The sequence below is a fragment of the Ailuropoda melanoleuca genome, chromosome 16, assembly GCF_002007445.2.
Source record: "Ailuropoda melanoleuca isolate Jingjing chromosome 16, ASM200744v2, whole genome shotgun sequence".
Taxonomy (NCBI): domain Eukaryota; kingdom Metazoa; phylum Chordata; class Mammalia; order Carnivora; family Ursidae; genus Ailuropoda; species Ailuropoda melanoleuca.
In genome coordinates this window covers 43,770,516-43,796,766 of record NC_048233.1, presented here as the reverse complement: position 1 = coordinate 43,796,766, position 26,251 = coordinate 43,770,516, and the positions used below count along the sequence as shown (strand labels likewise).

The 26,251-nt window shown below is 46.8% G+C and overlaps 2 protein-coding genes across 3 annotated transcripts in view; one reads left to right on the top strand and one right to left on the bottom strand.

Annotated features, from left to right (window-relative positions):
- The first annotated feature begins 17,625 nt into the window (after positions 1-17,625).
- On the top strand, positions 17,626-22,030 carry NFE2 (nuclear factor, erythroid 2). Its single transcript, XM_019804006.2, is given in 4 exon segments — positions 17,626-17,818; positions 19,413-19,581; positions 20,755-20,808; positions 20,810-22,030. Coding segments are annotated over 4 exon segments (1,344 nt in total). The 5' UTR covers positions 17,626-17,648; the 3' UTR covers positions 21,761-22,030.
- Positions 22,031-24,255: 2,225 nt separating this feature from the next.
- The window catches only part of HNRNPA1 (heterogeneous nuclear ribonucleoprotein A1), a 6,174-nt gene continuing 4,178 nt past the window's right edge, over positions 24,256-26,251 (bottom strand). Inside the window, exons 11-12 of one of the 2 annotated variants that reach the window (XR_004621325.1) lie at positions 24,625-24,735; positions 24,256-24,401 (exon numbers count right to left, since the gene is read on the bottom strand). The gene's annotated coding sequence lies outside the window, so the exon portion shown is untranslated. Of the gene's footprint in view, positions 24,736-26,251 lie in introns of both variants that reach the window. The other variant, XM_034645486.1, reaches the window with a different exon arrangement.

The following is a 26,251-nucleotide window of genomic DNA, read 5'->3' as shown; positions in this document are numbered from 1 at the left end:
CTCTGCAGCCTATTAGGTGACTGTGCTGTGGGGAGAAGACAACTGGCTTGATGGAGACGTTAATTCTTGTTGTGACTTGGATTTAATAAGCAGGAGCCTTCTGGAGCATCTGGCTGGTTCAGTCATAGAAACTGAGGCTCTTGAGCTCGGGGTTGTGAGTTTGAGCCCCACGTTTGGGATAGAGATTACTTAAAAATTAAAAAACAAAACAAAACAAAACCCAGACTAGAGCTATCTAGAGTTTTATCTTCCATGTCTCCTTCACTTGGAAAACCTTTAAGAATCAATCAAATGGGGGCACCTAGGTGGTTCAGTCAGTTGAGAGCTGACTCTTGATTTCGGCTCAGGTTATGATCTCAGGGTCCTGAGATTGAGCCCTGCTTGGGGTTCCTTGCTTAGCAGGGAGTCTGCCTGAGATTCCTTTTTTTTTTTTTTTTTTAAGTGCTAGGACTTTTTTCAGTGTTTCCATATTTTCCAGGTGTTCTAAAATGTGTGAGTGCTATTTAAAAGGAGAAAAATAAGCTATTTTTTAAAGGACAAAATCAGCTTCTTCCCATGAAGCCTTCTCTGATGTCCCCAGGTAGAGTTGAACGCTTCCCCTTTGTTGCCAGCGTTGACTCTACTTACAGCCACGTTGTAACACACAGATGTAACGCACTAGACTTGCCGTCTATGTCCTGTTCATTTTATTTCCTCAGGCCCTCTCCCTCAAATGGTAACATTCAAACAGTGTTTACTGAGTGAAATGAACATTTGTGAAAATGTAAGATACAAAGAGGAATGAACAGCGTCACAGGGAAGTTGAGGATTAAAAGACTCATAAGGAGCACAGATATTAAAAGGGAGTGATCCTTCAGGATTGGGGCAGGGGGTTGTCAAGGTCTGGGAGAAGAGGGGGTGTTGAGGTAGGCCTTAATTCAGCCATATGTTGCTGAAATGCCAGGTAGAGTTTAGAGTTTGGTAGGAATAAAGGTATGGAGGTTGGGATGTGTAAGAAAGCTTGTCTTTCCTTTTTTTTTTACTTTTCAATTGTAAAATAGTGTAAAATATTTTCATTTATTTTACATATAACACACGTCTTACCATTTTAACCATTTTTAGGTGTACAGTCTGTGACACTAAGTACATTCACGTTGTTGTGCAACCATCACCACCATCCATCTCCAGAACTTTTTCATCATCCAACACTGAAACTCTGTACCCATCAAACAATAGCTTTGCATTCTCCCCTCCCCACCCCCCAGCAGGCTTTAGTAACCACTATTCTACCTTCTGTCTGTATGAATCTGACTACTCCAGTACCTCCTATAAGTAAATCATATAATACTTGTCTTTTGTGTCCGGCTTATTTCAGTCAGAATAATGTCTTCATCGTTGTATAAGAAATGTTTGAGGGATTGACTTGATGGCACATAGGATTCAAATAAAGAAATAAAGAAGAAGATGAAGATAAAACTGGAAAAGTACTTTATGGCCAATTGGGAAATGCCTTGAATGCAAACCAAGGTGGCTGCTCTAGTGGCACCAGATGATCGTGGGTGTTGGAACTGTTACAGTCTCTTGGAAAGTATTATGACAATATCCTATAAAATTAAACGTAAGTACAACCTCACCTAGAGAAATAAAAACATGACCCAGTATATAATGATAATACAAGAACGCTTATTGTAACATTGTTTACAATGACAAAAAATGATATTGTGTATAAATAAGGGAATAGTTGAATAAATTATTGTACATCCAGACTGCGGAATACTGTGTAACTAATGGAAAACATTGTTCTAGCCGAACGCACGCGGTACCCTGGAGAAGTAACAGCGTGGCTTGTTAAATGAAAAATGTTGCAGGGGCGCCTGGTGGCTCAGTCAGTTTAATGTCTGCCTTCAGCTCAGGTCATGATCCTGGGATTCTGGGATCAAGCCCCACATTGGGCTCCCAACTCAGCAGGGACCCTGTTTCTCCCTCTCCTTAGCCTTCCACTCCCCCTGCTTGTGCTCATGTATGCTCTCTCTCTCTCTGTCAAATAAATAAATGAAATCTTTAAAAGAGAGAGAGAGAAATGTAAGTTGTGGAGGAATTTATGAAGTATGATTACATATCTATTTATTTAAGAGGGAGGGGGGGTGTGGGATAGAGGGAGAGGGAGAGAGAGAATCCCAAGCAGGCTCCACACACAGCACGGAGCCAGACTTCGGGTTCGATCTCATAACCCTGAGATCATGACCTGAGCCAAAATCAAGAGTTGGGCGCTTGGGGCGCCTGGGTGGCACAGCGGTTAAGCGTCTGCCTGGCTCAGGGCGTGATCCCGGCGTTCTGGGATCGAGCCCCACATCAGGCTCTTCTGCTATGAGCCTGCTTCTTCCTCTCCCTCTCCCCCTGCTTTGTGTTCCCTCTCTCGCTGGCTGTCTCTATCTCTGTCGCATAAATAAATAAAATCTTTAAAAAAAAAAAAAAAGAGTTGGGCGCTTAACCAGCTGAGCCACCCAGGCGCCCCTGCATTTTTCTTAAATTTAAAACAATATAAGACTCTAATCATGAATAACTATATTTGTAAATGTTTCTATTCTGTTCTATTCTATTCTATTCTATTCTATTCATCCAACAAATATTTATTGAATTCCAGCTGTGGGCCAGCCACTCACTCTAAGCACTGGGTATATAGCAGTGAACAAAACAGACAAGTATCCCTACCCTCATGGAACTTGCATTCTAGTTGGGGAGAAGGAGCAGACAATAACTGAAGAAACAAGTAAATTGTATAGGTGTTTAGGTGGTGGTAGGTGTTAGGGAGAAAATTAAAACGGAAGAGGAGGCTAGGGGGCAATTCTGGTATGTTGCACAATTTGGAGTGGTACCATTCACCTTGGGGGAAAGTGAGGGACAGGGTGGAAATTCGGTAGGGTGATCAAGGAAGACCTTACAAAGAAGGGGATATTTGATAAAAGATCTGAAAGGAGTAAGGGAATGAATGATGTGGATATACGGGACAAGAGCATTCTAAGCAAAGGGAACCTAGAGGAGGGGATGCCTAGCTGGCTCTGTTGTAGAGCGCGTGATTCTTGATCTTGGGGTTTTGAGTTTGAGCCCCACGTTGGGTGTAGAGATTACTTAAAAATAAAATCTTTAAAAAAGAAAGAGAGCACATAGGGGGAAATGTGGAAGAAAAGTATTAATATATGTTACCCTAGGGGGACCTGGCTGGCTTAGTCAGGAGAGAATGTGACTTGATCTCAGGGTCATGAGTTCGAGCCCCATCTTGGGTGCAGAGATTACATACACAGATAAATAAATAAAGGCGTATTTAAAAAGAAAAAAGCTAGGGGCGCCTGGGTGGCACAGCGGTTAAGCGTCTGCCTTCAGCTCAGGGCGTGATCCCGGCGTTGTGGGATCGAGCCCCACGTCAGGCTCCTCCGCTGGGAGCCTGCTTCTTCCTCTCCCACTCCCCCTGCTTGTGTTCCCTCTCTCGCTGGCTGTCTCTATCTCTGTCGAATAAATAAATAAAATCTTTAAAAAAAAAAAAAAAAGAAAAAAGCTAAATATATATATGTTACCCTAGAGGGCAAGATGGAAAGAGTGGATTAATTAAATAGTTTTCTTTTATATATGCCAGTATTATTTGACTTTGTTACAACAAGCATGTGTTTATAATTAAAAACTAACAAAGAAATAAGAGAATATCAAAATGGAGATAAAGTTGTAAGGATTAAATGAGATAATAAAAATATACATAAACTGTTAAATGCTCTACCGTTGTTATCATTACCTTATAAATAGTTGGAACCCATTGAACACTTCTGAGCAGAGGCACGAGATTATGGAAGAAATTTTTTTGGGAAGCAATTTTTTTAATTTTTTTTGAAGATTTTATTTATTTATTTCTCAGAGAAAGAGAGAACATAAGCAGGGGGAGCAGCAGGCAGAGGAAGAAGCAGGCTCACTGCTAAGCCAGGAGCCCGATGCAGGACTCAATCCCAGAACCCTGGGGTCATGACCCAAGCTGAAGGCAGATGCTTAACAAACTGAGCCACCCAGGTGACCCTGGAAGCAATTTTTTTAACTGGAGGAAAATCATATAACAAAAAATTAGTGATTTTATTTTTTTTAAGATTTTATTTATTTATTTGAGAGAGAGAGAGAGAGAGTGCACAACCAGAGGGAGAGGCAGAGGGAGAGAGAGAAACAGACTCCCCACTGAGCAGGGAGCCCAATGCAGTATTCGATCCCAGGACTCAATCCCAGGACTCCGAGATCATGACCTGAGCTGAAGGCAGATGCTTAACTAATTGAGCCACTCAGGCACCCCCCCAAATTTAGCCATTTTAAAGCATACAATTCAGTGGTATTAAGTGCATTCACAGCGTTGTGCAACCACTGCTTCTATCTAGGTTCAAAAAACCTTTTCATTAACCCCCCCCCAAAATACCTGACACCCATAAAGCAATCGCTCCCAATTTTCCCCTTCCTCTGGCCCCTGGCAACCACCAACTTGCTTTCTATCTCTATGGATATTTCAGATAAATGGAATCATACCATATGTGACCATTTGTATCTGGTTTCTTTCACTTAGCACAATGTTTTCAAGATGCATACATTTCTCAGCAAGTATCAGTATTTCATTTCTTTTCATGGCCATGTAACGTTCCATTGTTTAATGTACCCTGTTTTGTTTATCCATTCAGTGGACATTTGGGTTGTCTCCACCTTCTGGCTATTGTAATAGAATAGTAGTGCTATGCACATTCATGTTACAAACATTTGAGAACCTGTTTTCAGTTCTTTTGCTTAAATGCCTAGGAGCGGAATTGCTAGGTCATATGTTAATTCCATGTGTGACTTCTTGAGGGACCACCAAGCTATTACCCACAGCAGCTGTACCATTTTATTTTTCAGGGTAGGAGGGTTCTAATTTCTCCACGTTATAACTAACATTTGTTGTTTTCCTTTTCTTTTTTTTTAATGACCATCCTAGTTGATGTGAAGTGGTATTTCACTGCGGGTTTGATTTGCATTTTCTTAATGACTAATGATCTGAGCATCTTTTTATGTACTCATTGGACATTTGTAAATCTTGTATGGAGAAATGTCTATTCAAGTCATTTACCTATTTTTTTTTTTAATTGGGTTGTTTGTCTTTTTGTTGTTGAGCTCTAAGAGTTCCTTGTATACTCTGGATACTAGACTATTATCAGACATATGAATTGCAAGTGTTTTCTCCTATTTTGTAGGTTGTATAAAAGAAATTTCAAGACAACTAATTTGACAACCGTGTGTGTAGGAAGGATTCCAGGAGTGATGAAGTGCAGAAAGACCAACTAGGAAGCCGTTCCAGTTCTTCAGGTTGCACTGAACACAGAATAGTAGCAATGGGAAAAATACCCCCAAAAGACTGTGTACCACAAGTGAAATTAGGAAAAGTCAAAGTGTAATGGAAAAGATTAGCCATCTGTAGAGGGAGCAAATGACCTGGTGTAGTCTCAGGAAAGCATAATTCTATCAATATATCTAAAGCCCTAGCAGCCTAATCACTTAAAGTAGAATGGCTGGAGCCCTAACACAATCAAACTCTAACCTAATCAATTATAATAAAATGGCTGAAGTGAACATAACCAGAATCAATTATATTAACTTGGCTGGAGCTGAGACCCAATCAATTGAATTGTAACTTGTCTTCACAAAGGGAGGAATAATCTGCATAGAATTCCCCCTTCCCCAACCAAAAAAAAAAAGTGAATATTTCCCCAGTGACATTTAGGGAAGAAGATTCCCTGTTGGGCCTACACAAGTATCTTATATATTTATAAAGAAGATGGATGTAGTTCTATTAGTCATTGAAAGTATCCAACTAATTCGGTTGTTCACTAAGCAGCCTTCTAATTATAATATTTGACTTCCAAAATTGTCCGGTATTTTGATTGGTCAATAGGATTGTCTAGGCCACTGTAAGTTACATGTGGAACATTAAATAAACCATATGGCTTATATTTCATGCTCTCTTGAGCTTTGTCAGCATAAATGAGCTCTCGTAAGATGAATTAATTGGACAAAATCAACTTCTGAGCATTCAAGCTGAGGCTCAGATCCTCTTAAAGAAGAAAACCTGACAATGTTTCTATCTCTTGTCACTTTAACATCAACCCAGGCTTGGAAGGAGCCTTATTTCATGTACTCAGAGAGGTAGTGAGAAGAGTTTTTGTTGTTTTGGTTTTCCATTTTAGAGTGGAACGAAGACTTAGGAAGTGCTTAGGTCGCCTAGGGCTGTACACAGTTCACCTAGATTAGGTGCTAAAAGCTCCAACTCCCAGCCCAGGGCTTACTCTGCCCCTTGCTAGAGCACTCATTGATTGTTTCTACAGAATGGGAAACCGCACAAACAGGGGGAACGACAGAAGAGTGTCAGCAGCCATAGCTGATGACTTGGAGATATGGGCACGTCCCCTCCACAAGATGACCGGTAAGGACACCGAGATTCTTGGGTCCTCAGTAGGGGTACTTTTTGACAGTGAAACAGGTCTTGGGGAGACAAGAGAAGAAGGTGGAATCTTTCTGACCTAACGGCAGTCTGGCTTTGTCTCTGAAGTATAGGAAGTGTCTCCCCAACATATGACTATGATGACATTCAAGGCCACAGAGAGGAAGCTTCCTGGGGCTATCTAACTGCTGCTTTCATCCAAGGGAATGGTGTGGGAATTCCACCTGGATGAGCTCTTAGACTGCCACCTTGCAATTCAGCCCTACCTCTGAACTATTTTATTACTCCTCCTTAGGACTGGAACAACATAGTCAGTTGTACAGAGAGCAACCTTGCTGTTTGTGGTTTAGGGCTGAATGTTAGCTATGCACTCAGAGGAATCTAATTTTCTCATCTTTTCACAGAGCTGCAAGGGGATGGCCTTAGTAACAGGGATACTTCTTTCATCTTAATAAGGTAGAAGGCCAAGCATGTGGAAATACACACAAGTAAGATGGTGGATTTGGTATTGAAAAAATAAGGCTATCTAACTGCATCTATTTTACCAATGAGATGTGAGGCAAGGTCATCTGCTGAGAGAGAAGTGGAGGGGGGGGTTGGAGATTTTAGAAGAGAGAAGGTGTGAAACGATTATTGAACAGGAGAAACGAGAATTTACCAGGGAAATGTAGTATTAGGCAATGTTGAGTTTTGGGGTCATAAATTTAAAGTGATCCTAGTCAGCAAGAATATGGCATTTCCTCTATCAATATTTACCTGCCCAGGTATAGATGTGGAGAAGCTAAATTGTTGGATTTAACCAGAATTGATTTTTTTTTAATTTCCTTAAGTAATCTCTACACCCAACATGGGGCTTGAACTAACAACCCCAACATCAAGAGTCATGTTCTCTGCAGACTGAGTCAGCCAGGCACACCAGAATTGATTTCTCTCCCCGCCGCAGGAAATTTCAGTGGAGGGGGAAGGGGGCAAGGAAGTCAACAGTGTCTGCAGGTTTATAGTTCTGGTTATGAAGGGGAGTGGATGGGTTGTTTAAAGAATAAAATAAAGGGGCACCTGGGTGGTTCAGGCAGTTAAGCGTCTGCCTTCTGCTCAGGTCATTATCCCATCGAGCCCCGCATCAGGCTCCCTGCTCTGCCGAAAGCCTGCCTCTCCCTCTCCCGCGCTGCTCCCCCTGCTTGCGCTCTCTCGCGCTCTTTCTGTCAAATAAATAAATAAAATCTTAAACAAAAAAAAGTAAAACAAAAAGGTAGTATAAATGTTTTAGAAAACCTTAAGGGAAAAGAGATAATTGGGTGGGAGGTGAGGTGTTAGAGTGTGAGAAGAAAAGGCAGGAAATGGTGAACAGAAGTTAAGGTACTTGGACATTTCAGAGGATTTTATTTGGACTAAATTGTTCCCACTTTTTTTTTTTCTTTTCCAACCATTGGTCTTTCCTTATTTCTTCTTTCCACCACTCCTCCCACCAGGGAGTCTGCTCTTCATTTCTTGTCTGGGTAACTGAGCTGCTGGCTCTCCACCAATCCTCACTATGAATCTCTGTCTCTTTTTCTGTCTCTCTCATTCTGCAGAAGGAAAGCTGATGGTTGGGGAAAGATGGGGTCAGGAGCTCTACACCTTCCTCCTTGTGGGTGTCTCATTCTCTGCTGAGTGATCTCTTTGGGGAAAATATGGCCACAGTAGCAGCAAGCAGGTTAAGAGCACGGTTTCAGCTGCAACCAGAGAGAATACAGACAAGAATTGCCGACAGGGAAAGTGTGAGGCCCTGGTGTAGAGACAGGCTTTTTGGAAGAAGCTTTAAACACAAGAGACTTTGGGAAGGGGCCCAGAGGCACTTGGAAAATCAGACAACCTTTATCCGGTGTCTCCATATATAGAGGTGAGCCCTTGTCAGTTTTGGCCAAGATGGTCGGTCCTGGAGACTGGAAGAAGTTCAGTAAAGCCCTATTAAGGTTTCCCAGGGTAGGTCATCACAACTTGCCCCAGGGTACTTGGAGGGAAGGGTCTATCTGAGAACTTTGATAGGCAACTAGACTCCAGGCAGGGAGTGGGCCCTGAGACTCCTCACTAAGACCTTCTCTGCTGTCCCAGGAAACTTCAGGAAACTTCCTGTCCACCCAAAACTCTTTTTAAAACAGTGGAGATCCCATACACTATAACTGGTCAAATCTTATAGGATTCGCCCCCCCACACACACACCAACTGGGCATTTACATATATTGTTTCTTCTGCTCAGAATGTTGTCTCCCATTTTTTTCCTAGGAAATTCAGATTTTTCCATTTTTCAAGACTAGTTGAAAGGTTACCTCCTCTCTGAAGCCTGAGACTGTTCCTTCTTTTTGTTTGTTCCCCCAAAAACTAATTTTTTAAATCTTTTTTTTATTTTTAAAGATTTTTTAAAAAATTTATTTACCTGTCAGAGAGGGAGAGAGAGAGAGAGCACAAGCAGGGAGAGCGGCAGGCAGAGAGAGCAGCAGGCAAAGGGAAAAGCAAGCTCCCCGCTGAGGAAGGAGCCTGAGGCGGGACTCAATCCCAGGACCCTGGGATCATGACCTGAGCTGAAGGCAGATGCTTAACTGACTGAGCCACCCAGGTGTCCCCAGAGCCACCCAGGCGTTCCCCCCAAAAAACTAATTTATCTATTCTCACATCAATGGCCATATCCACTTATCTGTTTATACATGTGTCTGCACCATTAGACTGTGAGTGCTCAAAGGCAAAAGATCACAACTTAGTTAACTCGGTATCCTCCAAATTTAGCAATTTGGCAAATACTCTATCAATATTTGTTGATTGAGTGACAGTATTTATACTCAGAACTAGACACCTTGAGGTATACATAAAAAAGACAAAACATAAAATGCAATCCTTCTCAGTAAGTTTATCTATTAGTTAACAACAATTTAATGCAATAATTTAATATATTTAATAATAATATTAGATGTGCCACATATGTATCATTTAATAGTGCTTACTACATCCCAGGCACTGAATCACTGAATTAAACACACATACCTGTTTTTTAACTCATTTACTTCTCACAATAACATGTAAGTATTGTTATTATCCCCCAGATTACTGAGTGGGTAAAGTTAGGCTTGGAGAGATTAAAGAATTTGCTTGAGATCTCAAAGTGATTGTCAGAGCACAGGCATTTCCAACTCTAAAGTTCAGGCTCTTAAAAAAATTTTTTTAAGATTTTATTTTTTTTAAGTTTTTATTTATTTATTTACATAATCTCTACACCGAACATGGGGCTTGAACTCACAAGCCGGAGATCAAGAGTCTCGTGCTCTTCCAAGTGAGCCAGGCAGGCACCCCCCAAATTTATGCTCTTAGCTTTTGTGCTATAGGGCCTGAGTCAAGTTTTGTACATCACTATTACAAGGCAATATAATAAAACACAAAATCATGTGGCTCGATTTGCAAATAAAACATTTAAATCGGTTTATTAATTATTTGGTACATGTGAAGAGCCGACACTCATGGACTTTCTGCCTAAGCACTGTACGTACATCGTCTCTTCTGATCCCTCACAATCACCTGTGTCAGGAGCTCTATTCTCCCCATTTAGGAGAAATTGAGGCTTGAGGAGGTTAAATAATTTGCCTAAATACACAGTGCTATGTTGAGCTGACACTCAAACCCACATCTCTCCATACTGCCTCAGGTTGGTAGAAAGGGCCAAGCAGAGCATTCTGGTGGAGGGGAGTGGCTTGAGCAAAGATAGAAGGCTGGAATGAGCAGGATGGCTTTGAGAGGGAGTAAATAGGGGGTGCCTGGGTGGCTCAGTCGGTTAAGCGCCGGCTTTCGGTTCAGGTCATGATCTCAGACCAGCTCATGATCTCAGGGTCTTGGGACGGAGTCCCGAATTGGGCTCCCTGCTCAGTGTGGAATCTGCTTCTCCTTCTCCCACTCCGCCTGCTTGTGCTTTCTCTCTCTCTGTCAAATAAATAAATAAAGTCTTAAAAAAAAAAAAAAGGAGTAAATAGGCATCTGGCTGGCTCAGTTGGTGGAGTCTGTGGCTCTTGGGCTTGGGGTGGTGAGTTCAAGCCCCACATTGAGCACAGAGCTTACTTAACTTAAAAAAAAAAAAATTAAAGGAATGCCTGGGTGGCTCAGTAGGTTAAGCATCTGCCTTCAGCTCAGGTGGTGATCCCAGGGCCCTGCGATCAAGTCCCGGTTTGGGCTCCTTGCTCAGCATGGAGCCTGCTTCTCCCTGCCGCTCCCCCTGCTTGGGCTCTCTCTGACAAATAAATAAATAAAATCTTTTTAAGAACATTAAAAAAATAGGGGCTCCTGGGTGGCTCAGTCGTTAAGCATCTGCCTTCCGCTCAGCGCATGATCCCGGGATCCTGGGATCGAGCCCCACATCGGGCTCCTCCGCTGGGAGACTCCCTCTTCCTCTCCCATTCCCCCTGCTTGTGTTCCCTCTCTCGCCGGCTGTCTTTCTCTCTGTCAAATAAATAAATAAAATCTTAAAAAAAAAAAAAAAAGAACATTAAAAAAATAGTCAGGCATCAAGTCTCATCCTCTAAGGAGCAGAGGGTGGGGCTTCCTAGGCAGCTCCACCCCTGCAAAGGATTGCAACATGGGGAGTTGGGGGTAGGGGTTTGGGGTTCCTGGAAGGTGACTGAAGCCCATAAGGCTGGCCCTGTGCCCATTGTGTGGCTAAAACTGGCCCCGCCCAACAGTGCTGGTGGGAGAGCCAAGGCCTGAGGGCTAGTTCCTGGAAGTCTAGCTGCCACCCGCCCTCACAAGCTGCTGCATCCGAGGCCTGAATCTCTCCCAGAGTCAGGCTGCCCACTGGCTGGCTGCAGTTCTGTTCCAAGTGTCTCTCTCACAGGAGTGTGGCCTCCAGATAGGCTGGTCTTTTTCCTCAAGCCCCTGAGATGCTCTGGCCTCCAGGCTTTCTTCCATCTCCTAATAATAACAGACCCACTTTCCTATTGATTTCTTTTCATCTTCTCAACACCACTAAATAGGTATTATCATCATCATCAACTCCATTTTTCAGGTGAGAAGAGGAAGCTCAGAAAGTTTGGGCTACCCAAGCCCCCGTAGCCAGGAAATGCTGAGACTCAAGCCCAGGTCTGAAGATTCGGGATTTTGTCCTCCCTTATTCTGCTATATCCACCATGCCCACGTCTCTTTTGAGATTTAGAATGAAGCCTCACGGGTTATTTCTTCTGGGCTACTCTGGACTCATCTATCAGCCTTCATCCACTTGGGTTCAGGGCTAGGCTCTGCTAGCGGGGCATAACTCTTAGATGTCAGAATCTGGGAACTTCAGTCTTACCCAAGTCCCTGGACCCATAAGCCCCAAGCTTTTTTGGTCTGAGAGTGGGGCTCAGTCCCCCCTCAATTCCTGAGTCAATCCTCTAAGAATTCTTATCACTGGAAAGCAACCTCCTCAAAGACTTTTTTAAAAAATCCCATCCTTCCTTAGCCAAACTAGAACGAAAAACCCCAATGGATGGCTTAGGAGATCTGGCTCCAATACGTGGGCCTCCGTTTACTTTAGTAAGAGGGGCCTCAACTATTCCCAGGTCCCAGACCCCCTCCACTACCTCCCCCAGCCATCCGGGGTAACCGCCAGGCTCTGGTGCCTAGGATAACGCCCAGCCCTCCCCTTGCCTCCTGTGGCTGCCTCCCCTTTCCGTCTGTTGAGAGAGGAAGCCAGGGGGTGACGGGTGCAACCCTGCAGGGCACTGATAAAGGGCTAGGCCTGCCCCCACCCCCTGGGGCCACTGCGGTCAGACCAGCAGGCAAGCAGGCAAGGCAGCCATCTCCCTCTGGGACCCATGGCCCTCCCCTGGTTCCACCTCTCCCCACCCCGCCCTACTCGGGAAGCTGGTTGCATAACCCAGTGGGGTGTTTGGCAACATTGCTTGTGGCTTGACCTAATGCTGGTGGTGGTGTGCACATGCATTGGGGTGGGGGGTGGACTGATCGGGGTGACAAAGTCAGCCTTTTGGGGATAGGTGAGCAGCATGGATGGAGAATGGTGTAACAGTAAACATACGTTGCCATGCTTTGCTCTGTATTCTGTCTGCTACCTTTGCTGAAGTGGGAGAATCTTGGGATAGGAAAATATTAGGTATCCTGCCTTGCCAAGCCACAGGCACTCTCCAACCCATCCGGGCTCCTAATCCCCTCCTAATCATAAAACAGACAAAGGAGACTGAAGAGAAAAGGTTGTTGACTCTGGACATCAGGAATCTGAGAGGAAGAGGCTGAAGGAACCATTCCCACCCCTGAGGGCTGTCAAGGGGGTTCTGGGGGTAGGACATAGCGTGGGAATGTCAGTCATGGCCTCTTCCTACAGGAGGAGGGCAGGAGAGAGGTGGGAAAGACACTTCTGCCTGGCCAAGCTGCCTCAGTGAAGGCTGTCTCTTCACTTAGTTCACCCTACGTGATCATGTCTGTCCCCCAGAAGTACGCAGGAAACTGCCTCAGACACTTCTATGAATGCATATTGCTTACAAGATGAAATACAACCTCCCTAGCTTGACCTTCAAGACACTTGACAATCTAGCCCCTAACTTCCCAGGCTTATCCTCTGTTACTTCCTACCCCCACACCCCACCCTATGTTTTATGCGTCTGTGCCTTCATACCTTTGCTTGGAATACCCTTCTCCCTCTCTCTGCTGGGTGAACCCCTAGTCATTCTCCACAACCCAGCTCAATTGTCACCTCCTCTTTGAAGCCTTTCCTGAATTTCATCAAGCAGAAATTCAATTCCATAGCACTTTATATAGACGGTTATTAGTGTAATTCCCCAACTACTCTGGGAGTGAGGATGCAGACTATGTCTTATTCATCTTTGTGTTCCTGGAGTATAAAACACAGTGGACACTCAATAAGAAGTCGTTGATGGATTAACGAATGATGAGGTTTGTGTTATCCGCAGCTGTATCTGCAATGCCACAGCAGTGTCCTGAGCTGGTAGTTTTCATTCAGTAAATGTTTGTTCACTAGCTGTAACCTGATATCATTATTTAATCAGCCACAAGTGTGACTATCACCGCCCCTCATCCCCTCTGAGGCACCCAAATAAGTATGCCACTGAGAGAGTTATATCTGAATGCCCAGATGCCAGGTATGTAACCCAGATTCATGCCCAGACCATCAAAAGATTCTGGACCCACAAGTAACGTGCCATGAAGCCATGGGTTCCCTCCTGTCCTACATAGATCATGCATACAGAATCACGATCTCCTGGGACAGAGCTGGAATCCAAAGGATTTAACCACGGCTTTGGTGTGGGGGTTGATCAGTGCCCCCCCCGCCCCCACACACAAGCTGCAAGGGAGCCGTATCAAACTGCCTTTGGAGTTGCTCGGTTGTGTTGCTGGTTGTGGAAGGTCCCAAGGGAGAACTAGGTGCTGATATAGGGGTAGTCAGGGTGGGGAATGCTTGAAGGAAGACTCCCAGCAGCTATTCTTTATCAACTGGGACAGAATATGTTCCATATCTTAACAGTGAACATGATCCTATCAGAGAATGTTGGCTGGGTGCCAGCTCTGCCTTGGGGTGACACCCATCTGCCTCCCTGTCTTTAATTGTTTCCAATAGAAGTTGAACTATTATAAGAAAAAAAAAATAGAGGAAAAGTCTAAGCTGCAGCTGTAAGGACTGAAGTTAGACATGAGAAGGACTTTCCTTACAGCTGAGAGTCACTACAAGGAAGCTAGGAGGAAGCAAGACTCCTCTGGTCCCTGGGGAGAGGTCTGTGCGTCTGGCCTGGGTCTTGGGTTGTGTGTTGGAGACCAAAGGATGATGGAGTGACTTCTGGGGGTACTTACTCGCCTGAGAAAGAGCTGCCGTGGGTGCTGGGGGATGGACCTGATATCCTACCCACATGAGCTGGCCTGTCCAGAGTATGTGGCTGGCATGTGTCCGGGGTGCCCTGCCTGGAAGAAAGGAGGACAAAGGGCACCCAGGGCCCCCTTTAAGAGAGGTGAATAATGTCCCCGCTGGGCGCCCCGTGCACACCTAACTCCCCTCACACACTGACAACAAACCTGGCCAAGAAAGAGGCCTTTGTCCTAGGACATCTGAGGCTGCTGGGGGAGGGGAGAAGGCTACAGGTGAAAGGACACATCAAAGCAGCAATTGCCCCTCCTCCCCAACATAGATCTCCTACCTCTCTCCCAGAACCCGGGCTTTCCTTAAATAAAAGCAATGCCCTAAATGCCCACCTGACTAAACAACTGGGACACTAGATATTTGGTCCTTTTCTTCAGCTGCCATCCACCTTGCTATGACTCAGTTTCCCTGTCGCTAAGAGAGTCAAGGAGGCAGAAGGAAGGAGGTTAGACTTGTATAAAGTTTAGAGGTCACCTTGGAGTGGGCCACCAGGTTGGAATTCATATGAATAGGAGAAACGCAGGCCTGGCCGGACTCCTGGGCTTAAAAGGAGGGCTGGGAGGCGCTGGAAGCCATGTGTGCCCCCGCCGGCCGGGAGCAAGGTGGGGGCGGGGTGTGGGCAGAAACCACACCGGGCTCAAGTTTCCTCTCTTGGCCAGAAGGGGCAGGAGGAGAGGAGGGCCACGGGGAAAGGGGAGGGTGGGAGGAAGGACGGAGAACTCAGGCCGAGGTCTTCAGAGAGGAGGCTGGTGCGCCCCCCGGCGCTCCCTGTGCTCCGGCCGAGCCACCACATTCAGCGCCAGTAATGGCCCGGGGGCGGGGCGCAGCCCTCCCCCGTCTTCAGAGGTAGCCGGGATCCTCACCCAGGAGGTGTCAGCGCAGGCCCAGCCTCCCCAGAGGCAGCACCGGGAGCCACATCTCTCTCCTCGCCCAGCTCGGACCCGCCACAGGTGCCTGAGGGGCGGGGTGGGAGGGCGATTCCAGTGGGACCCAAGGCCCAAGCTGGGGAGGTGGAGCGGGCAGAGGGAGAAAATCACCTGGGAGATCTCGGGCCTTCCCAGGCTGCCTGGTTTAGGAATTTGACATCTTGGGGAATTCATCTGGGAGAAGACCTAGCTGGCTTCTTGAGCGCTCTGAGATTCTTGGGGTGAGACGCTGTAGATGGGGACCAGACAGTGGTCCTCTGAGGCATCTTTGAAGGGCCGGGGGTGACCCTGAGTAACCCTTCAGCAGGGGGCTGCCCCCGGGGGGAGCCAATAGATTCTTAGGTATATGGTACCACCCTTTCCCCTACTCCATCCATTCCATCCTGCTGCCCTGTCTGGCCAGCTGGAAAGATTTGGGGGAAGGTGAGGAATTGGAGACACTGGATGCCTGGATGGGTGAGAAACACGGCAGAAGGATGGGGCGGTGGGCGTGGGGCTGTTGAGGTCTTGCCTCCTTTGCCCTTTCTCTTCTCCAGGCCTGGGTGGTCGAGCTCAGCTAGAACTGGCAGGGAGAGGGAAGGCATCCTACTCCAGGGCAGTTCCTTTGGACTGGAAATCTTAGCATCTTGGGAAGTAGGAGGCTGGGTAGCAGTGGAAGAGAAGAGGGGTGCTAACAGATCTGCTGGGGCTGGAATTCTCTAGTCATTGGCCCCCAAATGACTGGCGTTTCGTTTCTGGGGACCAAACGAGGATAATAGAAACTTATTCTTTTCTCCCTTGTTCCCATACACCTGTTTGAGTCATGTATGCCCTCAGGGGACTAAATCTCACTCTGATCCACTCTCTCTCTCTTCCCCTTTCCTCCATTCTGTTTCTCTATTTCACCTCTATGTGTCTCTCCCTCTTTTAGGATTGTTCCTAATATTTCTAAATAGCTCGCTCACCTGCCACTCCACACCCCAGGTTTCACTGATCCCTCCCCACCCTTCCATGCTTCTCTTGACCCCTGGAGAGGTGGGGTGGCCTAATACACCTCCGAACAGGATCCCAGAGGCAAGCACCCTCTCTTTCTCCCCATCAAGGCATCCCTCCACAAATGGTCCTCATCTTGAATCCTTAAATATAAAGCTCTATATCATTCTGTGAGTACTCAGAGACTGTGGTAAGAGCTTTCTGGGTAGGACCATCAGGATCAGAGGAAGGAGGAAGGATAATAGTCCCCGGAGATGGCTCCAGTCCTACCTGACACATGTTGGTAGGGAGGAAGATGGCTGTGTGACCTCAAAGTGCAGGTTAAAATGGAAAGTGGGAACTGTCTATTGTAAAGCAAAAGGGACACAGGGAGGCCCACTCTACTTTCCCAGGATCTGTTGTTTCTGCATCCTCTGTGATGTTCTGTTTGAGCCAATTCTGACTACACCCTCCTCCCTGCTCTATACCACTAGCGGTCAGCCCCAGGACCCCGGGCCCATCCTTAGAAAGGTAGGCTCCTAAGACCCAGAGGGACCTATGCCTGGTGTGGAGATCACCAACAACCACTGAGTTTCTAGGGGAAAACACACTACTCCCCTTTGGCCCGAGGCAAACTTGCCACAGCACCAGAGAGGTGGTTGGAGCTGATCCAGATCTCATCAACTCTCTCCTGTCAGACCTCCTGCCTCTTGCAGGGACCCTTTGGATTCTCATTTCCCTGTCGCAAAGGTGCATGAGAAGGGGCTGATATCTAGTCTCAGAGACCAGGGCAGCCTAGAACCCAGCCTTGCTTGGCTCTGAAGCTAGGAGAAGTCTGGACATCATTTGCCAGGCTCTTTTCTGGCTTTGTGTTCTTTCCTGTAAATACATGTGGTTGGGCTAGTTTAGCATTTTTCAAGGCGGCGTGGGCCTCTGGCATCAGAAACACTAGGGCGCTTATTAAAATGCGGCTTGCGGGGTACCTGCACTATGAATTCAGTTCAGTAAGTCTGCGGCGGCTCACAGGAGCCTGTGATTTTACGAGTCAAACAGGTGAATGCACAGTCAAGTTTGTGACTGCCTGAGCTCGATGCCGTGTACTGCGTCTTGCAGCAAGGAGCTTCTCTGGTCCTGTCTCCATTTAATGGAAGAGACTGAATGGGGAAGTGATTTGCCCAAAGTCACGCATTTGGAAGGCCAGAGAACCTGGTCTCCTGTCTTCTAGGGCAGGATCTTTATACTGCACCTAAGAGTCAGATCCAGGAAGATACAAGGAGGGACGAAGTTTGGGGGGGGGGTGCAGTGCAGTGTGAGGGACTATGAGGCAAGAGTCATTGTCCCTGCCCCCTAAACCCCTTCTCCATTCACTTTGCCTTTGGGCAATTTCCTCCAGAACCTGGGTGGGGGAGGGTGGGGTTCCGGTGTTGAAATGGCATCCTGGACAGACATAAACACCCCACCCACTTTGCCCACTGGCCAAGCGCCTGTGCCCACACCAGCTCCCAGCTCTGGGGATGGCAATATAACAAATGGGCGGGGGCAAGGGCTAGGGGAGATCCTCCTTCAAAAGAATAATTTGCGGTTCTTAATAATTTGGGGGTAAGTCAAAGAGTGGATTCATATTAGTTAGTTATGATAGGCCATCCTTGTGGTGATCTAAGGTCATGCAATTTGAGGTCATCTAGTCCTATCCTCTGTCCTTTTATAAGTTTCTCCCACCCCCAGCCTGCCTGCGTTTACTTACATGGCAGGGGTGGGGTGCCGTGTCTGGCCCTAAGATATTGGGAGGCCCCTGTGAAATCTACTTGGCCTTTCTTGTCAAAGGCTGGGAGAACAGGTGCAGGGAGGTGGGTGTCAGGGAATAGGGAGGCAGGATGAGGAGAGGGGCAGATGGAGAGGAGAAGATGAAGGCAGGGGTGAGGGTTTGCTGAGAACAGTAAGCTGCCCAAGCAGAAAGGGACCTCTGAATTCCACTTATCCAACTCCCTGGTTTTTCTAAATGAGGAAACAGAAGCTCAGAGCAGTGCGAAGGCTTGCCCAACCTCACTCTGCTGCTTTGTGGCTGACTGGCAGCTAGAACCCAGATCAAAAAAAGGTGGGGGGGGCGCTGAAGGGGACCGTGTTTTTAAGTCTCTAAAGAGATATTCCCCCAGAAGAAGAGAAAAGAGACAGATACCACAGAAAGAATTGACTGAGGCAAACCACCAGTAGAGGCTTAGAGCACAGAGACGCAGGAGTGGGATGGGAAGGTGTCTGCGAGGCCGGTACAGGCTAGCAGAGTCAGCTAGTATATGTTCCAGACCTGCCCCTGCTCTTTACCAGGTTGGGTCTAACTTTCTGAATGGACCTTATAGAATCTTTGGGCAAATCAATCTCAAACGAATGCTTGTAAAACATCCGCACGGTTCTTGACAGTGTTTAATAAGTCTTTGCTACGATTGTTATATTACCTTAGGAAGCCTGGCAGCCCGGCTGTGTGGGGTGGGGTATGGCCGCGATGACCCTGCAGGGACATAGGACAGAGGTCCAGTGTCTCCAGAGACCATTCGTCCTCTGCTGCCTCCAGCTGATAAACCTCTTATCAGACCCAGGCAGGGGAGCCCAGAGTCAGGATAGGAGTAGAAGGCAGGGCTGCTATCAGCCACCAGGCCTGGGCCATATCTCAGAGAAGGGGAGGGGCTGTCTGCTTGACTCTTCCCACAACATGCTCCTTGGGGATCCCCAAGCACCCATTTCATCTTGGGAAGATGAGACAGAGGAGGAAAACTGAGGACAGAAGAGGAAATCAGGAGTGATCCCTGATGTCCCAGAAAATGGGGAACCGCCCCCCCCAGAAGATGTTACTTCTGTCCTGGCCAGTGATACAGTTTGGGGGAGTAGGAAGAAGGGGAAAGGGAAGGCATGTTGTCTGAAAAAGAAGGTAAAGACATACTGTTCTCCCAAAGGACCTGACTACAGCCATAGCAGGTGAGGAGGAGATCACGCCACAGAGCAAGTCCTTGTAGCTTAAGGAATTGGTTGATGAGGACAACATAACTGGGGGGATGAGGCGTCTCCTTCTCTCAGGTGAGGCTGCAGGGAGCTCTCCATGGAGGCAGGACAAAGTTGCTGCTCTCCAGCAGGAGAGACCTTAACCTATATCTCCTTTTTCTTTCTTTTCTTTCTTTTTAAACCTGTTTCTCCTTTGACACAGGTTGCTGGGGACTTTTGGGCTTTGGGGACCCTGGACCAGGCCCTGGCCCAGTAGGATGCCCCCGTGTCCTCCCCAGCAGAGCAGGAACAGGGTGACACAGTTACCCACTCCAGAGCTGGGTGAGATGGAGCTGACTTGGCAAGAGATCATGTCCATCACTGAGCTGCAGGTGAGCAGGGCTGGGGGGACATGGGGGAGGAAAGAACAGAAAAGCAGGGAGTATGGCTGGGATGGAGGCAGGGTGCTGGAGCAAGCAGGGAACGTTCCAGGCACTGGAAAAGGAAAGACTGGAGTAGGAGGGAGAGCTGGAGGGAAGACCAGAATATTAAGGGGAAAAGGGTGTGGAAGAGGGGGGGGGGATCTGATTGGGGGTGTAAGCTCTCTTGGCAGCCACTCTGCTCACATCTCTCCATCCCACCTCCTGCCCCGCCTTCCTTTTCTCACTTTCTTCCCTTCTGAACTCCCTCTCCTCCAATCGTGCCCATCTTCTTCCCTTGTTTCCTCCCCCTGCCCTCAGATGCCGGGCCCCTTTCCCTCAGGTAGCAGAGCAGTAGGTCAGGGGCCTGGAGAAGGTGTGGGGGGGGTCAGACTATGACAGGGTCCTTGCCTCCTGTTAGTTGGACAAAGGGGTGTCTGTTGGCCTAACAATGATGCCTTTGTCCCCATCTGGGCTGGAGCACGGTGGCTCCTCCATATGGGTTGGGGGCCCTGTTTCCAGCATGTTCTCTCTCTCTCCTCCTCTCTGCACCTGGGCAGGGACAGAGGGACTGAAGAGGAGAGGGTAGAGCTTGTGCCGGCTCCCCAAGATGCCTCAGCCCCCAAACCTGGCTCTGTGCCCCCCTTCTCTCCCTTGCCACAATGCCTGGGCCCTCAGGATCTGCCCTAAGCCCGCCTCCTGCTCAGCAGCTCCCTCTGCTGGGCTCCCAGGGCATGGCCAGGATCTGAACTTGACCTTTTGACCCTAGATAACCACAGCAGGAAAGGGTTCTGGGGGGGTCATCATAGATAACAACTTCTCGTCTTCCTGAAGGAAATACAGGAAGACGTGCCATTTCTACCCAGTAAGAACTTCTCCTGAAGAGGAGGAGATTCCATATTGTTGCATTGTTAGATGTAGTCCTTTCCGAAGTCTGACCTCAGTGACTTCCATTCCTGTTTAAACTGGTTTCTGCTTGAAAGAGCTGCACTGCAACCTTAGAAGAAACGTGGAATGATTTTTAGCATTTTCCCGTTCCCCTGTTATCTCACTGTGTCTTTCAGAAGGACCCAGCTTGGTCCTGAGAGAGAGCTGGTTTCTCTTCCTCAGCCTGTCTCCAAAACCTCTTTGTGTCTTTTCTTACAGGGCCTAAATGCTCCAAGTGAGCCATCCTTTGAGCCCCCCGCCCCAGCCCCCTACCCTGGGCCCACCGCCCCCAACTTACTGCCCTTGCTCAATGCACCCAGATGGTGGCTTCCCCCTTCCTCCACCACCTTATGAGCTCCCAACACCCACATCTCACGTCCCAGACCCTTCATACTCCTATGGCAACATGGCCATTCCAGTCTCCAAGCCACTGACCCTCTCGGGCCTGCTCAGTGAGCCCCTCCCAGACCCCTTGGCTCTCCTGGACATTGGGCTGCCAGCGGGGCCCCCCAAGCCCCCAGAGGACCCAGAGTCTGACTCAGGATTATCCCTCAACTATAGCGACGCTGAATCCCTTGAGCTGGAGGGGACAGAGGCCGGTCGGCGGCGCAGCGAGTACGTAGACATGTACCCAGTGGAGTACCCCTACTCACTCATGCCCAACTCCTTGGCCCACCCCAACTATGCCTTGCCGCCTGCGGAGACCCCCTTAGCCTTAGAACCCTCCTCAGGCCCCGTGCGGGCCAAGTCCACTGCACGGGGGGAGGCGGGGAGTCGGGATGAGCGCCGGGCCCTGGCCATGAAGATTCCCTTCCCAACGGACAAGATTGTCAACTTGCCGGTAGATGACTTCAATGAGCTGTTGGCCCGGTACCCACTGACGGAGAGCCAGCTGGCGCTGGTCCGGGACATCCGACGGCGGGGCAAGAACAAGGTGGCCGCCCAGAACTGTCGCAAGAGAAAGTTGGAGACCATCGTGCAGTTGGAGCGGGAACTGGAGCGGCTGGGCAGTGAGCGGGAACGGCTTCTCCGGGCCAGAGGGGAGGCCGACCGGACCCTGGAGGTCATGCGCCAACAGCTGACGGAGCTGTACTGTGACATTTTCCAGCACCTGCGGGATGAAGCAGGCAACAGCTACTCCCCTGAAGAGTATGCTCTGCAGCAGGCTGCTGACGGGGCCGTCTTCCTGGTGCCCCGGGGAGCCAAGATGGAGGCCACAGGCTGAGCTGGCCCAGAGGGGCGGCACTGGTCATGGAGACCTCCTTTATTCCCCTCTGATAAAGGTATTCCTCAGAAGGAGCTGGGTTCTCTAGACCAGAAGGGGACGATGGGAAACCTGGCATTTGGCGGGTCCACGGCGTATTCAGTAAGGCTTGCCTTGAGACACGTGTATGAGGGGAGGCTTGGAATCTCTTTTCCGTGATTCAGCTTCCTAGATCTCCAGCCTCCACCTCTTGTTTGAACTTTGGTATATAAAGCGCTCTACACAAATAGCCTTCACTGTGTCTTCCTTCTCAAGAGAGGGTGATGAAGCTGAGTACTCAGAGTTCAGTGCCTGTTCCTGGTGGCGAGGGAGTCCTGCCAAGTTCGTTGCTTTCCCCGACAGCTCTGTATGAGAGAGGTACGCAAGAAATTGGGCTTGAGCCGTGTGGTGTACCACCTTCATCTCCTTTTTCAGAGCCAGAGGTCATGGATGATCTGAGGAATCCCACCCTCCCTGGGGGCCTACTATTTATAGAGCGGGGATTGGCTGCCAACGCTGGCTATACCCTCTGTGCTGGCTATACACTCTGCGCGAGGTCCCGGAGGTTCAGACCTCTCCTTTCTCAATCTTTGGAGCACAGGAAAGTCTAGAATGCCCACAGGCCTTTTTTTTCTCTGCCTCCTGCGTACTTCTATAGGACTTCCTCATCCTGATGTGCCAGAGCTCTCTCAGAGACTGAGATGCTCTTGACTGGAATGAAAGAATTTGATTGGACATCATAGTTTCAAGGGAGTTCATACCCAAGTTTGGGCAAAACCTGCCCCCGGTGGAGTAGGTTATGCCTTCTGGTGAACTTTTCTGTTTCCACGGTTGTGTTAGACACACTATCCAATCCCCGTTTTGGGGCCTCCCTTTTCTAGATCCTCAAAGATCTAGGGTCTCTTTTTTCTTGAAGCAGAACGCGATTAAGTTCTAGAATCCTTTATCATATCAAAGTTCAATCCAACTTCTCTGACACTATACCTCATCTCCCTGGATGGAGTTGGGTGGTTCCTGATCTTCCCAGTCACTGAATTACACAAATTACCTCTTCGGGGTATTTTACTTCTATTCAACTTTACTAGCTCCATTCCAACAAGGAAAACTTATTTCCACTTTGGAGTTCTGATACTTGTGAGACATGAAGAGCAGACAATGATCAAAGGATGTGTGGAATCTTTACGCTTACCGATTCTCAGAAATGTGGTCTCTAAGCTAGGTTAGGGAATAAAAGCAATTTAAAGCTTCTGATTCCTAATAGATCTGCTAACAGTTCAACTTGTCAACTTTCTCAAAACATTGAAAATACAGGATCAAGTTGTAAAGGGAGTGCCTGGGATTAGTCGTTCAGAAATTGTATTAGTCCACCTGAGGGACATCAGGCAGTGCAGGTTTTTTTTCACTTCTAAGTAAGCTCCCAGAACTGGTAACTCAGAGGCAAATATAGACCTTCATTTATCCAACACTTACTGAGCACTTAGGTTCTAGTACTGCTCTAGGCACTGGAAATAAAAATGGGGAGAAATGCCCCGCCTCCACTAAAGATATATTGTAGCGGGTAACTATAACTTGGTACGTAGCTAACTAAAGCACAAGGTGGATAGCTTTGGAATATGACCTGGGTTCTGGTTCCAGAGATTGCCAAAACTTGAAACAGGTCATCACCTGAACACTTTTTGAACTTACTAGCAACCTTGTATTTGTAAAGCACATAGCAAAGTACACAGAATGTGATAGCATAACCTCATTTTCTTCAATAGGAATGTTGTGCACACTTGGTGGCCTTAGTTGCCCTGTCCTTCTAAACTATGACTGGGAGAGAAGCCTGTTCTAGTAACTTGAAACCAAGTTAGACTCTTAAAACTGTTAACAATGAAGACTGCCTATACATTTACACCTCTCTACTCTTTTACTAGGTTGAAAATTGAGCTCTTTAAGATGGGAAAGTTCAAGCATTGCTAAGGGGTTAAATTACTGGTCCCAAATTTTTGGGTTACTTTCAAAAGACTTGTAGATCTTCCCCTCCATTTTCATCTTAACCTGGTTCCAGTTTTGGAAGCTAGAGATAGCTGGCCAATAAATACTTGAAGAGCAATTGTAAACAGCTTAATTCTACGTGGGCCAAGATTTACTCCTGCAGCAAGTGACAGTTTGATTTCACTAAACAATGATGCCAGAATAAACTTTTATATATTAATACATGATATTAGAACCACTTTCTTAGCTTGGGGAGGGGTGGGAGAACCATTCCCAACCACTTAATTGTTCCTCCCTAATCTCAATTTCAACTTGTGATTTTAAGATGTTTACGTTGTCCCACCTTTCTTAACATACCTAATGTAAGGTCTTACTTGTTCCTTTAGAAGGATCCAAGGAAGCATGAGTAAGAAAGAAAGAAAGTTGAAAGAAAGACTTTCAACTCTGCTAAATTCTGATTTACTGTATCATGAAGGGGAAAGAAAAAAAACAAAACAGAACCAAGTTAAAATAGCATTTTATTTAAAAAAAAAGTTCATTCATAGAACTGAATGATTAATTCAAGCTGCAGAGCAGCTAACAACTGCATGGCAGTGAAAATGAGGTGCAGTGACTCAGATAAAGGTTGTCCTCATTAAGGATGTTGCTGCAAGAAAGAAAGAAAAAAGTTACGAAGTGTTTACATAACCACTTGAAAGATTCTAAATTACACTCATTCTGTTTACTGGGAAGCCAGTTGCTTCAGACATTCTGCTGGCTAGGATAGACTAAGAGATCTCATTTTTTTTGCTTCCCAGGCACAGCTTGTCATTCTCTACTTTGGCAATACCAAGCACTCTTGCTCATCATTAAGTTCATAAAAAGCTTACCTTTTAGCCATAAATTTGGACAGATGAGTTTCTGATTTTTTTGTTTTTTTTTGTGTTTTTTTTTGGTTTTTTTTAAAGAGAGTTGATTAGCCTGGAGTAGCAGACTCCTCCCTAGAAAAGTAAACAACCTTTAGAACTAGCTTTTCTGAGACCAAGTCCCAGAACAGGGTACATCCCCCACCCCCCAAAATTAATGGTCCACCCTCCCTCCCACCATGTTTTGGGGAAGATTCTAATGCATTACTTTGAGCCATTGTTTTAAGGAAATGGTTTAAAGGAAGGTTGGAAATAATCAAAATTAAAGGGCAAAAATATATTGTCACAGTGGAATTAGTGTTCACTTCCTTCATTTGGGAGCCAAGTCTAGGGTGTCAATTTAAAGCAATTGATCTCCAGAAAAATCAAGTTCAGCTTAACTGGACTAGTTTTGGCTCAATATATTAAGGAAAATGTAACAGAATACTGAAATTTAGGTAACACCATACGGATGTAAGTAAAATCTGTTCTTACCTACCAGCATAGCAATAAAACCTTTCCTCCTGGTTCTGACTGCTAGTCCTAAGAGTCAGGTGTGCCTTACTCTTGTCTGCCTCCTTTCTTGCGATGGTCACTGAAAACTTCACTCCCTCCTAGCTTTCATGGAGCGTGCCGTGGCCTGCCCCTGGCTTATCTGTACTCCACATACCACAAGTGTCTACTCTCAGCTGTAGAGTGTCTGAGCTCGGAGCCATTCGCGCTATACTTGCTAGCAGTTCCTAGTAGCTGAACATCTCTCCTGGATCTTTAAAGGCATTGTCACGAATCCTGAGGTATCTGCAAACTCCCTCAATAGGTTCCACCTGCCATTGCAAACTCAGCCAATATCAAACTCATGGAACTATCACCCATGCTTTCCCACCCACCTCCCCGTCCACTCCCCACCCACCCTCCTCCCCAAACTTCCAAGTAACACACCCACGGGATGGAATACACAGTCCTAGTGATAAAACAATTCTCTATGCTACCAGGTACAATGGCACTGAAATTGAGGGTACCAAAGGGAGGGCTCAAAAGAACCTATGTAACAAACAACAATGATTGGATATTAAGTAACTGTAAAAAGCTTTAGAAATCATTTTCTATACAATTAACATTTTAGAATGGTTGTGTGATGTACCATATTTAAAGGAAAACTGCAGTTAACATGAATACAATAAGGTTCCTCACCCTCTCCGTAATTTTAATGTCCAAACAGATTCAATAGTATGGTTAATCTATAAACCTCTATTAGGGACCCACCCACCAGGACAAAGTAAAACTGCTGTTTTCCTTTAATGTAAGCCTGTTTTTGTATTAAAAATAAGATATTCTTACTGGTGCTGGTCAGTTTAAAAAGGTCTCCCAAACACTTCTAATCTGTGGACTTATGGGGTGGCATTAGCCAGCAGCTGGTCTCTATTCTCTGGCAGAGTTTTGAACTTGAATTGTGATAGAAGCATTCAACATTATGAGGGGTAAGTGGGTAGGGAAGTCCAAAGCTCTGCCAGTCCCAAATCCATACAGTTGTCATTCCATTCAAGAGAATATTAAATCGTTTATTGATTACACATGATAATGGATGATACACAAGCTTTAATCCCATCTATAA